General features: G+C 32.2%; 1 protein-coding gene across 1 annotated transcript in view; it reads left to right on the top strand.

Moving 5' to 3' along the window:
• LOC143052636 (uncharacterized) overlaps positions 1–3017 on the top strand; it is a 30907-nt gene extending 27890 nt beyond the window's left edge. Inside the window, exon 18 of the mRNA XM_076225702.1 lies at positions 2291–3017. Coding sequence (XP_076081817.1) covers positions 2291–2412 — 122 coding nt within the window. The 3' untranslated portion in view covers positions 2413–3017. The remainder of the gene's footprint in view (positions 1–2290) is intronic.
• The last annotated feature ends 12492 nt before the right edge of the window (positions 3018–15509 follow it).

Consider the following 15509-nt stretch of genomic DNA (forward strand, 5'->3'; position numbering starts at 1 on the left):
CTCAGACTTTTGATGGAGATGTTGACGTGTAATGGTCACGCTGAAAAGGGATGGTCCTCATTTCTGTCTTATAATATGGACGGAGTGTTAGAGATTGTGATACGAGAGACTGGACCGTTATGATAGAGCGACCATTAAAAGATAAATCTCGTGTCACGAAAAAGGATTTCATATTGTGTCCTGTTGCAGTGAAAGATACGATTATCTATCTGAATACTTGCTCACATTCATATCAACCGATTATATTTGAGGCTTTTTTGTTTCGTTGTGAACAAGCAAGTAGTTTTTAATTTCTTTAAGCTGTTTCATTTTGTCAGTTTTCAAAATCAGTACTGACTTGTATGTATAATAGCCTTACAATATGGTGTCTATATAAATCAATCTCGATGAACGTTCCATTTTTGTTGTCCAAGCTTATTAACAAGGTAAACATCAACAATTCAGTTATGATACGAATTGTTATGACTTTATTTTATCATACTCTGTGTGCTTTACAGTAACACACACTCCGACCTCGCAATTGACATGAGAACATGACAATAATTGACGGTTTATGAACTTCTTGCACTTCATCGTTATCACGAAAGCACTTTGTGGTAGATATCGTAAAGATAACGTCACAATTCAACCATCGCACTTCTACTTGAAATAAACGCACTATAGCGTCCAACAATTGCACTTCAGCGTCATCATCAAGGGTTGAAAAACCATCGATTACTGTTCAGAGTCCGGCGTCGTCCGTCGTCCGGCGTCGTCCGTCGTCCGGCGTCGTCCGTCGTCCGGCGTCGTCCGTCTTCCGGCGTTAACCTTTACAAAAATCTTCTCCTCTAAAACTACTGGGCCAAATTTAACCAAACTTTTCCACAATCATCATCGGGGTATTTAGTTAAAAAAAAATGTGTCCGATGACCCGGCCAACCAACCAATATGGCCGCCATGTCTTAAAATATACCAAAGGGGAAAAATACAGTTTTTGGATTATAACTCAAAAACCAAAGCATTTAGAGCACATCTGACATGGGGGTAAAATTGTCTATCAGGTAGTGATCTATCTACCCTGAAATTTTCAGATGTGTAAGACAAGCAGTTGTTAGGTTGCTGCCCCTGAATTGGTAATTTTAAGGCAATTTTGCTGTTTTTTGTTGTTATCTTGAATATTATTATAGCTAGAGATAAACTGTAAACAGCAATAAGATACAACTAAGTAAGACATAAAACTAAGTCAACATGACCAAAATGGTCAATTGCCCCCTGAGGATTATTGCCCTTCAAAGTCATTTTTTACAATTTTCATAACATTTGTTTTTTCCACTGAAACTACTAGGACAAGTTCATTATAGAGGGAGATAATTGTAAGCAGCAAGAAAGTTTAGTAAAGAAAGATCTACAAACACATCACCATCATAAAAACACAATTTTGTCATGAATTATTCTGTGTCCTTTGTTTAATATTCACATAGACCAAGGTAAGCGACACAGGCTCTTTAGAGCCTCTAATTTCTTTTAAAGTGTGTGAATTATTGCACAGAAGAAACTCGTATGCCTATATATTTATATATATTTGATATTGGAATGTTTACCTCAATGTAATGCACATAATACGTAATCAATTGAAAGGTAGTGCCAAACAAATCCACATTTAGTTACTTTTACAATTACAACAATTACTTTAAAATTATAGCTGAAGTGAATTGTTTAGCTGAAAAGTAAACAAAGTATTTTAATTATAAAGATCCTTGCAAAATTAAGCTCAACATATATGTTAAATCAATCTTGACATCCTGAAAGGGAGTTGTGAACACGACAATATTACAAACTCAAATATGTAAAAACCGTCGTTATGATATAGTCCAAGTTCATTTTATCATTTGTGAAAATCAACGAAACATATACTCATAAGTCGATTTGAACTAACAACGCCTTTCAAAACAATTTTTGTCTTGAACATAAATACACCAATACGAAAAACACAACTAAGTTACATAGAGACTGCGAAGACAAAAAGGACATCTCAAAGTTTCCCGGGAATACCGATAACTGATATATGTCTCTTACCTTTTTTTTTTGTAGTTTTGATTTGGATATTAAATAAGATTTTAATTGTTCACCAACTGTCTTTCTCTTCATTATCATGATTATCATCGGTTTTGATTTAAATGCAATTAGCTTTTATTTTATCTATAGAATATCACATCTTAATGTCCTCTTTATGGTACAGTTACATCATCACTAATGAGGAGAGGCGGCCGTATATTATGATTTAACCAGTTTGTATATTCTTTATTTTCAGTACACAAACAACAAAAGGTAGCTATGTATGCATACTTTATAGTTGGTGGAGGAATTATAGTACTAATAGTTGTTGTAGTGGTGATAGTCTGGCAAAGAAAAAAGAAATACTCAAAAAATTAGATAAATGCATTTTTGTATTTTAACATAAAATATATTTAGTCAGCTATCATGTGCTTATATATTTTGTTGAACTTCAAACAACTAATTTTGCCAGTGTGATACATGTTATTGTAGAAACCTGAGAAATTTTAATAACCAATGTGTTTCTTTTCTTCTTATATATGTATAGACATTATACCACGTAGGTACAATGTTTATTTTGTATTGTGTGTACACATATTGTCCAGCCTTGTGCAGTATTAATAGTGAGGAATGCCTAGCCGCAGAAAAACAGAAATCAGGTTCACAACAAGGATAATGATTTAACGAAACTGTTTTACAGAACCTTTTTCATCTAGAACAATTTGAGCTGAAATAATCTGATAAGCTGTTTTTCGTATACTCAGTTAGATTTGTATTGTAATTTTGTTTTCTCTTGTAGTATTTACAATTGTCAATGTATTGTGATGTTGGTGTTCAAGAATAGAAGTTATTGTAAACCACCAAGTTTAAATTTTTGTTTTTCAAATGTACGGAACATTTTAAACCATACTAGCAATGTAACATTAAGCATATCAAAAACAGGTTCTTTAACAAAATATTAATTCCCTATTTAGCATGCGAACTAGTAAGCTGCATTTACAATTCATCCTTAATCTTAATATCATGAATGGGAATACGCCATCATTGGTTAAAATGCAGATGATAAAACGCCCATTCTGGTATCTCCAGATCTTGGGCCACGTACCATATTCTTGGCATTTGATAAATCACGTTGTTTAAAGAAGTGAATATATCAGCTGATCACGACTGTATTACTTTGTCGATTTATTTAATAATTAAAAAGAAAACACAAACCTGTTCTAGAAGGCATTCAAATTGAACTTGACCATATATGTAACCTGACAAAACCACGTGTCTAAGAAGCAGAAGACCTTTTTCAAAAACTCTCGCCACCGTTTAGTGACACCTCCAATTTACAGGTTAAATGAAGGCCTAGCAGTCATTTACACTATTTTGATAAAGGAACTTATTTCAACTTATTTTTTTATAATGCTATTCATTCTTTTTGTCATATTTGTGTATCGTAAACTAGTTTGTTGTTGTGACAGTCCTTACAGTAACCTATTATGTAGAACCTTAAGAGTTTATTTCTCTCAATTGTATTCCCCCAATGTTATATACACAATAAGATTGAGAATGGAAAATGGAAATGTGTTAAAGAGACAACAATAAGACAAGAGAGCAGATAACAGCCGAAGTCCACCAACGGGTTTTGAATACAGCGAGAAATTCACACAACGGAGTCGTGCTTCAGTTGATACCTAAACACACATGTATACTAGTTCAATGATAATGGACGGCATACTCAACTTTAGAATATATAACAGAAACTTCATTTAAAATCATACAAGACTTACAAAAGCCAGACGCTCCTGAATTAGGACAGGCACACAAATGTAGTGGGGTTAAGCATGATGTGTAAGTTCTCAACCCTCCCACTATACCTGCGTAGAATAAGGAAGCACAAATCAATACACTCAGTAAAACTCAGTATAGAAATAAATCCGATGTCAGAATAGGTAACACAAGAAACGAAGGAAAATACAAATGCCATATTTACTAACAAATGACTATTAGCAGTTAATGACATGCAAATTCCAGACCTCAATTAAACTTATTGAAAGTCTATGTCTTTATTACATGAAAATCAAGTACAATCCCTCCCGTCGCGGATTTAATATCATACCATCATAAGATATATAAGAAAATCATAATCGTAGCATGCCATCAACTGATGTTAGAACAAATGTGTTTATGTCCGATGCGAAGATCAATATAATGCCAACATGTGTTAAACCTGATAACAGTATTGTAACTAAATCCCTTCCGAATAAGTCTGTGTTAAGGTTTAGTTAGCTCAAGGGGTGAATGCCGACATTTTCGTGCTTTGTAAAATTAAAGAAAATATAAATAAAATACAAGATGTAAAATATCTTAACGCATATGATGTCTGCATGTTGATTTATAGTTACAAATGATGTCCTGGTACCGATGATTAACTTTTGTAAATGTTTTAACTTGTTGGTAACATTGAAATCCTTATTGTAATAATTTTTTCAGTTGCACCAATCTTTATGTCATTGAAAACAGAAACGTTTGCATATACACAAGGGAATCTAACAAATTGAGATATATGAACACAATAAGATGGTGAAAAGGCAACGTCAATTTTAAAAAGTGTATAATTAACAATTGGAAATGAAAACTCGTTTCTTTTGTCATGCATGCTTGAATTAAGCTTCCCGTGAAAGATATTATTCATTATAATATTAGTATAAGCCTAATTCAGAGTAAGTTCAGCAGGATACATTTCTCTTTATTGGGCATACTGGAGTCGTCATTATTGAGAGCCATTAAATCATTTAAATATCTAAAATTGTCATTAATTTTTTTTATCAGATGTGGTTCATGTCTAATTTCTGGTCAATATTATAAAACTGTTTTTGGGGCCTATTGCATGGTTTTCTAGCATATTAACTCTTCATATACATCATTTCCATGATTTAGCTAAAGTAAAATGAAATTCGAAAACAATGATCGATACGAAATACAAATACATTATTTGACTTTGTATTTTTTATCATGTATTATTGTAATGGTTTAATTTGTTAAAAACACAATATTTGTTTATCGACAAGCCTTTGAAAAAATATGATGAAGGTGAGATTTAAGATGTATACACAATAAAACAGAAACCTTAACATTGCTAATTACACAAACATAGACTTAGGATGCATACACAATGATACAGACACCTTACAATTGCTAATTACACAAACATAGACTTAGGATGAATACACAATGAGAGAGACACCTTATCATTGCTATTGACACACACATAGACTTAGGATGTATACACAATAAAACAGACGCCTTATCATTGCTCATTACACACACATATACATAGGATGTATACACAATACGACAGACGCCTTATCATTGCTTATTACACACACATAGACTTAGGATGTATACACAATAAAACAGACGCCTTATCATTGCGAATTACACACACATAGACTTAGGGTGTATACACAATAAGACAGACGCCTTATCATTGCTAATTACACACACATAGACTTAGGATGTATACACAATACGACAGACGCCTTATCATTGCGAATTACACACACATAGACTTAGAATGTATACACAATAAGACAGACGCCTTATCATGGCTAATTACACACACATAGACATAGGATGTATACACCATAAAACAGACACCTTACCATTGCTAATTACACACTCATAGACTTAGTATGAATGAACAATAAGACAGACGCCTTATCATTGCGAATTACACACACATAGACTTAGAATGTATACACAATAAGACAGACGCCTTATCATGGCTAATTACACACACATAGACATAGGATGTATACACCATAAAACAGACACCTTACCATTGCTAATTACACACTCATAGACTTAGTATGAATGAACAATAAGACAGACGCCTTATCATTGCGAATTACACACACATAGACTTAGAATGTATACACAATAAAACAGACGCCTTATCATTGCTAATTACACACACATAGACATAGGATGTATACACCATAAAACAGACACCTTACCATTGCTAATTACACACTCATAGACTTAGTATGAATAAACAATACGACAGACGCCTTATCATTGCTAATTACACAAACATAAAATAATAATATCGGAGTTAGACAACAGCGGCTTTAGTTCGACTTTATCTTTAGTGTAACCATTTTTTTATTAGATATTTGAAAATACATTTCGCGCTTTAGATCACCAGGCATATAAATCGTTGTACAAAGTTGCTGCACAATATTTTTTTTTCTAGATGACTTATAAAATCTGATAGCTAAGAATATGATAAAAACGGAATTACAACGTGCAGCTAAAACATTTTCAAACGGTACAATTAACCATACAGCTATTTTCGTAAAATTCCAAATAAGAGAACTGCACTGCCGAGTGCAAGCACTGAAGTAACAATATTTGTTTTATTGATAAAGTTCATATGGTTTTGCATTTTTTCTCGATGCAAAACTTGTTTAAGAATTTCCTCTGTATAAATGTTACCATTATTCAAGTCTATCATTTCATCAATCTTCTGAAAACTTGACTTGTAACTCCATATCGGGTCCAGTTTTTCTGTTGTTGAAAAATATTTTGGAGCGACATTTGCCTATAAACTCTTTTGCAAAGTCCGGTAGCGATTCAATATAAGACCGTTTGTTTGACGGTTTACCAGAAAATGCCATATTAGCCTCCCATATATCTACATGGGTAAAAACTACAATTATAAAACGGTACATTTCTTTTCCAAAACAGACCAAACATTCCTTAAACATGGTTTCGTCTTCTACTGTAACACGACCCATCTTTAAACACAATAAAAATACATTTGGACCTGAATTTCCAGTTCTAGACACTGAATACGCCATTTCAATCGAGTTTTGAATTTCTGATCGAGTTTCATGACTTGATGGTTTGTTGTCTTGTTGTCCAGGTGTATCAATTACTTATATATTTTTTTCAAAACGTGTTGCTATTTTTCTTAAGCAACCCGTGGTCGTCATATTTTCCCCCGGTGAACATTTAAATTCCTCCCTTCCCAGAATAGAGTTTCCGGTTTCACTTTTTCAAGTTCCCTTTTTCCAAGAATAACTATACGAATGTCACTATGTGATGGCTATAAAAACATAAAGAGATAACTCTTAATTGACACATGTATTTGCATTTTGAATCATAAGAGTATGTTTTAATATATTTTTTAATACTGCTTCCACTTGTTTTTGATTAGGCTTGACAGCTATATATTTTCTGAAGCCACTACTTTTATATCGACAAACGACATCTTTATAACAATCGATACAAAAGATACAAAATGTTACAGATAATATATTTCGTTCAATTCAAGATAAACAAATTGTTGATTAGCTTTAAACCAAAGACAATGCAAACATGCATATCACAAAATATACTGATTTCACTAAATGACTAAGGAAGCTTTTTGAAGAATTTAATTTGCCAATTTAATCATTATATAACGTTTCACGTTATAACATCCCACTTGGCTACACTGTATTTCTAGAGCGTATTTTGTTGATGTCAATTAATAGAACACTATTAAACGATCACATGATTTTAAGTAACTGTTCAAACAATTCAATATCACAAGTGTCCAGTGTAATCAATAGACGTGGTATTAATACAAATAGCTAAATGTCAAGGTATTTTAGGCAATATTATGGAATGCTCACATTTTTATACTTTAATGCCAGTTCAAACCGTAAATCGGGAATATAAAAATATTAATGATGAAAAAAAAACTGTTTGAAAGAGCGTATCAAGCAAAATAGCGGATTTGATCATTTCACTGTACATCAACGGTGGTTTCAGAGTAGTTAAAAGTGAATGCCCTTGATTTTTGTTTGCTTTGAAGTTTGAAGGTTTTGTTTATTGTCAAGTTATCGGAATTCCACTAGGAACTTACCTGCAGGTAGATTAAGCATGTGCGAAAGAATATAAGACACAGATTGACAACTGTGTCCAAATTCGTTTTTTTTTTTAATAAGTGTTTTCTGTGTAAAGATGAAATTCAGAAGGTACAAAACACTACATTTATACCTTAAAAAGATAGCTTTTAAATAAAGTGAAGTATTTTACAAGTAGAAATAAACAATAACTGGTCTTAAATACCAATGATGAATAATGTAATGTAATTTCGATAGAGAATATTTATGTTTCAGTTGTTTAAGTTGTTTCAGTGCACAATTCGTATGCATATGTTGTTTCACAATGTTTCCATTTTGATAACCATTTCCTTCACATCTTACCTTATTTCTGAAATATCACAAAGTAAACTCCTCATAGATACCTGAACTAAATTAAGTGTATACGCCAGACGTGCGTTTCGTCTTCAAAAGATTCATCAGTGACGCTCGAATAAAAAAAGTTAAAAAGGCCAAAAGTGATAACTATAAATTGATATGTATGTATGTTTGTTCTACACCTTCTAGGCATCACTATGTGTAATGACGTACACACTGTATCAGTTTAGACGTATGAGCATTAACCTACTTTGTTTCTCAGCAAAGGCGGATCCAGCCGTTTTAAAAAGAGGGTTCCTAACCCAGGACGAAGGGGGGTGGCAATTACATCTCCCCATTCAAATGCATTGATCGTCCAAAAAAGGGGGGTTCCAACCCAGGACCCCCTCCCCCTCTGGATCCGCGTCTGCTCAGCATGGTATGATTTTTACTACTAGAAAAATTAACTAAACAAATATGATAAGTACAACGACTAAAAACATACAAACATAAACGAAAAGTTGTTTTCCTACTAACGTACATACTTTTGTTTTGCAACCTCGTCAACTTTACTAGTATATAAAAAAAGTTTTTGTTTGTAACTTAGTTCGATTTATTTGTACATTCTGTATGAATTATGTTTTTTTTGGGTTTTTTTTTGTGTTGAATGTACTATATAATGATATAGTATGTTATATTTATTGCGGTTGCTATATGCCGATTTGTGTCACTCTCACATTCGATGCCTGTTTGGCTGCTCACTACAACGGATCTTGTTACGGTAATACAGATGAGACATTTAGGTAGCCTTCAAAACACGATTAAACTAACAATTTTCTTCGCGAAACTGTCGGGAAGAAGGCCGGAATATGACTGTTGGTTTCCTTTGGCTCCGTATGGCGATAGAATCAAACTTTTTTGTGCAGTTTTATATGCTTCCCTTTTTGCTAATTAACCTTGGGATTTGATTACATTGTTACAATTTTTACAATTAACCACTCCGCTGATTTCGGCTCACCTTGACATGCATATTCGTTATTTACTCTGTTTGTTTATCATTGTTTAAATAAATCTGTCAGATCCATGTGACAGCTAAATCTAAAGTTAGATCTTACAGTAAATCTCGCGGTACTTTGTTGATATCAATTTTTGCGTTTTATTTGTATGTTTGTATATTTTTGTAGGAATTCTAACGTAACTGTGTATGCAAGATTGAGGAAATAGAAACAATTACGAGCAATGGTAAGCTTTATTTTTACTTTGGTTATCTATTTTGAAATTACTTAAAACAGATCTGCGTGTTTTAAACTTGTGAAATCAAGTGTTATTCCAGTGATTTGTGTTTACAATTAAAAGTGATCAGTCGGAAATCGAGTTATTTTGTTAACATTAAGCAGTAAGATGAAAAGATAGGTATACGCTCAATACGTTTGTCATTTCGAATGAGATCTAGTATTGACGTATTGGTTACAAAATTATAAGGATTACAAATAGTTACAATTCAGTTAGTACTTTTTAATAATCATGATTTTCAAATTATATAAGAATCGAAACACACAATCCCAATGATATTGCTTTTGACAGTTTAATGCTGTTCTGTACTTAGTTAATCATTGTTATGTTTTGTAAAGTCTCATTAAATAGGCATGTCAATCGTATGTATGTCTGAAATTCTTATAGTTCTTATGTGTCTAGGTCACACCATCCATTTTGCCTACCTTTTTTGTTTTTAAACAAGCAATTGACATTGTGACTGTTCAAAGGGAAGACTTTTTACAGCCAGCATGAGCGGAAATCGTATCTAGGTAAAATATGTCAATTTCCAATTGCAACACATTACAGTAATAATAAATGAATTAGTAAAAACATGTACATCATTCAAGAGTTTGAAAAAGTGTAAGGTTGATGAAATATATCAATTTGATCAAATGTATTATTGTGCAGTAGTCATAAAACTTATGTGCACACATATTTTATTAGATTAAGGACACAGGTTTATTTGGCGATAACATTCAATCATAATAACCATAAAAATAATCAAAACGTAATGCTTATTTTCTATATTTTTCCTTTCGTTGTTGATTATGTGCTAATTCTTAAGGCAGTTTGTTTTTCGTTGTATATATTAATTTTTTTTTAGTGAATAAGACTTTAACTAAATTTTGACTGATGCACATTGTACCTCTATTTGTGATTATTTGTATATTCATGTAATATGTTTATTTTTTGGTTGGCAATTTCAAAACCAGGTTTCATTAACAATTTGCTTAAAAAAAATAACATTAGAGTTCAATCTCCCCCCTTCGCCGATTTTACTTTTAGATACAAAACTGACATATCATATTTTCCTAACATATAACGCATTTCAATCTAGCATTTGACCTACTTGTATCAATAATACGGATAACAATAAACTTTGGAATTCAGTAATCTAATCAGACAGATTTGAATTTGTTTTTATACGCCCGTCAAAATTTTGACGGGACGTATTATGGTACACACATGTCCGGTGGTCGTCCGTTTGTCTGTCCGTCCGTCTGTCTGTCCGTCCGTCTGTCTGTCTGTCCGTCCGTCTGTCTGTCTGTCCGTCCATCTGTCTGTCCGGCGTAAACATGTCGCACCGTATCTTGACAACGACTTATCCAAATTTCATGAAACTTAATATAGTTGTTTCTTATGATAATCAAATGATCTGTATACTTTTTGGTAAAAATTAGATTTAAACTTTTTGATTTACGGCACTTTGTAGCTAAAACAGGGGTGTTTTTTTCACATGTGGCACTGTATCTCAAAAACGATTCTTGATTATGGCTTAAAACTTAAAACACTTCTTAGTTATATTAATCTTAATATCTGTATACTTTTTGGTGATGATTCAAAATTTAGTTATTGAGTATTTTCTAAAAAAAAAGGGGGAGGGTTTTTTTACATGTCGCGCCATATCTCAAAATCGATTTATGATTATTGCTACAAACTTTACACATGTCTTTCTTATATTAATCTTAAGATCTGTATACTATTTGATGATGATTAAAAATTTCATTTTTGAGTGATTGAGAATTTTGTAAAAAAGGGGGAGGTTTTTTTACATGTTGTGCCGTATCTCTATAACAATTTATGATTATTGCTTAAAACGTTACACACTTCTTCGTTATATTGATCTAAAGATCTGTATACTTTTTGGTGATGATTAACAATTTTATTTTTGAGTTATTGAGTATTTTGTTAAACATTGGATTTTTTTACGCCGTATCTCAAAAATAATTTATGATTATTGCTTAAAACTTTACACACTTCTTTTTTATATTAATCTAAAAATCTGTATACTTTTTGGTTTTGATTCAAAATTTTATTTTGGTGATATTTAGTTTTTGTTAAAAAAAACCAGGGTGGGGGTTTCCCGCCGTGTCTCAAAATTATTGCTTAAAACTTTCTCAGAAACTATTCATGATTATTGCATATAACGTCCACATAAGACGTCGTGCGTATCATGCGCTCATGGCGCAGCTGTTTATTAATTTTATCTTGTACATGTTATATATGATTTAAATATTATATTTATAAATTGCATGTTAAAATTTATTTTCCCCGAAATAATACTTATTTTCTACCACAGATCATATCCAAATAAAACTTACTCATTGATAATGCAATGGCACAAGCTCACTTGAATACACGGCTTTGATACTATATATGCTTTGAATTTTTACTAGATAACATTTTTGTTCGCTTTGGGGATTCTGTATATCGTCAGATTATCGGAATTCCAATGGGAACTAACTGTGCACCACTTATTGCGGACATGTTTTTGTATTGTTATGAGTTACAATTTATGACAAAAATAAGCATAGACACATCGAAACAACATATGATAAACAAATTGAATAATACTTTTAGATATTTGGATGATATGTTTGCTCTCAATAATGACGACTTCAGTATGTATATTAATGAAATTTATCCTGTTGAACTTACTTTAAATAAAGCTATTACTAACAATGACCACTGCCCAATCCTCGATCTTGATATTTATATCACTAACAGAAAGCTGAATACTAAAATTTATGATAAAAGGGATGATTTTTCATTTCCTATCGTTAATTATCCGTTTTTAGATTGTGACGTTCCCTTGTCAACATTTTACGGTGTTTATATATCTCAACTTGTACGATTCGCTCGTGTATGTAACAATGTTTTAGATTTTAACGAGAGAAATTCATGTATTACTGAAAAATTATTACACCAGGGTTTTCGATATCACAAACTAGTCAAAACATTCACCAAATTTTATCATCGGTATAAAGACATCATTCGTAAATATAGCTCAACTATAGACTTCTTATACATTCAGGTATGTCATATCCAATTTTTTATGGAAAAATTCTTTATAAAGCACAAAGGTGTCAGTATTCACCTCAAAACTTACAAAATCTTCGAATAGACTTATTAAGAAGGGATATAATTACGATACTGTTGTCAAGTCATTAAAGATTGCATATTTTGGCGTTAATATTGAGTCACTGATAATGTCTTTGCATCGGAACTAAACACATTTATTCTAAAAACAGTTATTGGCATGACACGGTATATGTTCTTCCCATATATGTTATGATGGTATGATACTAAACCCCTAACGGGAAGGATTGTGCCTGATGATTATATGATGAAATCATCATCTTTCAGTCAGTTTAATTTAAGTCTGGAGCTGGCATGTCAGTAAACTGCTAGTAGTCTGTTGTTATTTATGTACTATTGTCATTTTGTTTAATTTCTTTGGTTACATCTTCTGACATCAGACTCGGACTTCTCTTGAACTGAATTTTAATGTGCGTTTTGTTATGCATTTACTTTTCTACATTGGTTAGATGTATAGGTGAGGATTGAGATATCACAAACATGTTAACCCCGCCGCATTTTTGCGCCAGTCACAAGTCAGGAGCCTTTGGCTTCTTTTATTCTTGTATTATTTTGATTTTAGTTTATTGTGTACAGTTTGGAAATTAATATGGCGTTCATTATCACTGAACTATTATGTATTTGTTTAGGGGCCATCTGAAGGACGCCTCCGGGTGCAGGAATTGTTCGCTACATTAAAGACCTGTTGGTGACCTATTGCTGTTGTGTTTTTTTATTTGGTCGGGTTGTTGTCTCTTTGACACATTCCCCATTTCCATTCTCAATTTTATAGTGCATTGCTAATTTAAATATTCTTGTGCCAGTTATATTTCAATCTAATGCCTTTTTTGTGTTTCGTTGGTACATATGACATGGATCTGTACTTTAACATTCCGTCATTTTGATTTTGTAAATTTGGTATTTAGGTCTTTTATTTTCACTTATGTGTCTACATGCCTTTTTATGGTCCTTTGTAACATATTTGGTTGTTTGGTAGTGATTAAGATGAGAACACAGTTTGACTGCTGTAACCCTTTGTGTGACCTTTTTATCTATTTTATCTCCGGAAAGACAACGATGTGTGAACAAAGCAAACATGCTTAATAGATAAAAAGGTCAAACAAAGGGTTAGAGCAGTCAAACTGTGTTCTAATTTTAATCACTATCAAACAAGTAAATATGTTACAAAGGGCCATAAATAGGCATGTAGACAAAGCACATTAGCGAAAATAAAAGACCAGAATACAAAATTTACAAAAACACAAAGACGGGTTGTTAAAGTACAGATCTATATCGTATGTACCAACGAAACACAACAAGGCATTAGATTGAGCACATAAGCTCAATTGAAAGTCAATTGGCACAAGAATATTAAAAGTATCAAAATACTATACCACACTGACGGGATGTATAAGTGCAGTATAGTAAAGATTACATGATGATTCCTTGACAAATTTAGAAGAGTTTTAACCTTTGACATCAGCTGTCGTAACACCGTTTGCTCATTTACAAAATGAATATTTAAAAAACAATCTTGCAAATTTTATGATATGTGTATCGTTCTCAAGGATGTTCGCTGCTCAGTTTCAAAATAAATAACTTTTCATAAAACTACTATATATTGGTAGGGAATAAATTGAGGAATCAAAATAGCAAAAAATATAGGGGTCCATGTGCTTGTTTCGAGATATTATCCATTGGAATTTTGGCGGGAAAATGTTCTCTCTTGAATTTTCATAGCTTTATCATTGACCAGTTATAGTTCTCAAATATTATTAAAAAATACTTTTAAAAAGACTTTTACAAATGACTTATAATTATACATGTAAAAGATTTATCAAAAGAAAAATGGGGGTTCATGGGGAATTTTTTTTAATGCATTCAAATGGATAAAAACAGAGGATTCCGCAAATCTGACAAAAAAAATCCAAAACATGACAGGCAGACATCCTTAAGACAAAAACGCTTATTTGTCTACAGAAAAGTCAGAGAATTATGGAATTAAATTCATTTATTTGATTGATTGAGTGATCGATTGTTGGTTCCGTACCGTCCATTGGTAAATTTTTCATGCATGTTAAGGAAGACACCTAAGTATATAAGATAGTATAATTCATTTAATATTCTTATTGTACACTTGTCAATATCTATTATTTTTTTAATTATTGTTCAACAGGTATATGCATGTAGCAATTCTATGATAGGATCATATTTAAGGTTGAGGTCTTATTTATTATTACTCGACTGTTCATGAACGATGGCTGCATTTTCAAAGATGGTTGCATTTCTACGTGATTAGGGCCTATTTTATTCAAATTATGAATTACATCTATTAGAATACCTAACTTACAATTTTCTATGTAAAAAAAGTATACAATATATTGACTTTTTTTTCCAATTGCAAGCGTTGAACTATATAAACGGCCAAAAGTTTCCAAATTTTTTTACCTCGATTAAACTATATGACTGCGAGTGTCATCATGTTTCGTGGAATTTCAAATGCAGCTACGATACTGGAGGATTTTGAAAATACCGCAGGGTTTATTCTGGGTTTATGACGTCGCGTTTAACCTATATAAAGTTAAAGGTTGACGACAGTGCACGATGTAGCCTAAGCATTTCAGAATATTAATGAAGTAAACGTTATAATCAGTATATTACAAAAGTTTTTTTAAGATTTCTATGTTGTGTCATGTGTACTATTGTTTATCTGTTTGTCCTTTTTATTTTTAGCCATTGTGTTGTCAGTTTATTTTTGATTTATGTTTTTGACTGTCCATCTGGTATCTTTCGTCCCTCTTTCATTTATTTTCTGTGTCTTTTTGATATGATAAAACACTAAATGGATATTCGTGAAAT

The sequence above is a fragment of the Mytilus galloprovincialis genome, chromosome 11, assembly GCF_965363235.1.
Source record: "Mytilus galloprovincialis chromosome 11, xbMytGall1.hap1.1, whole genome shotgun sequence".
NCBI lineage: Eukaryota > Metazoa > Mollusca > Bivalvia > Mytilida > Mytilidae > Mytilus > Mytilus galloprovincialis.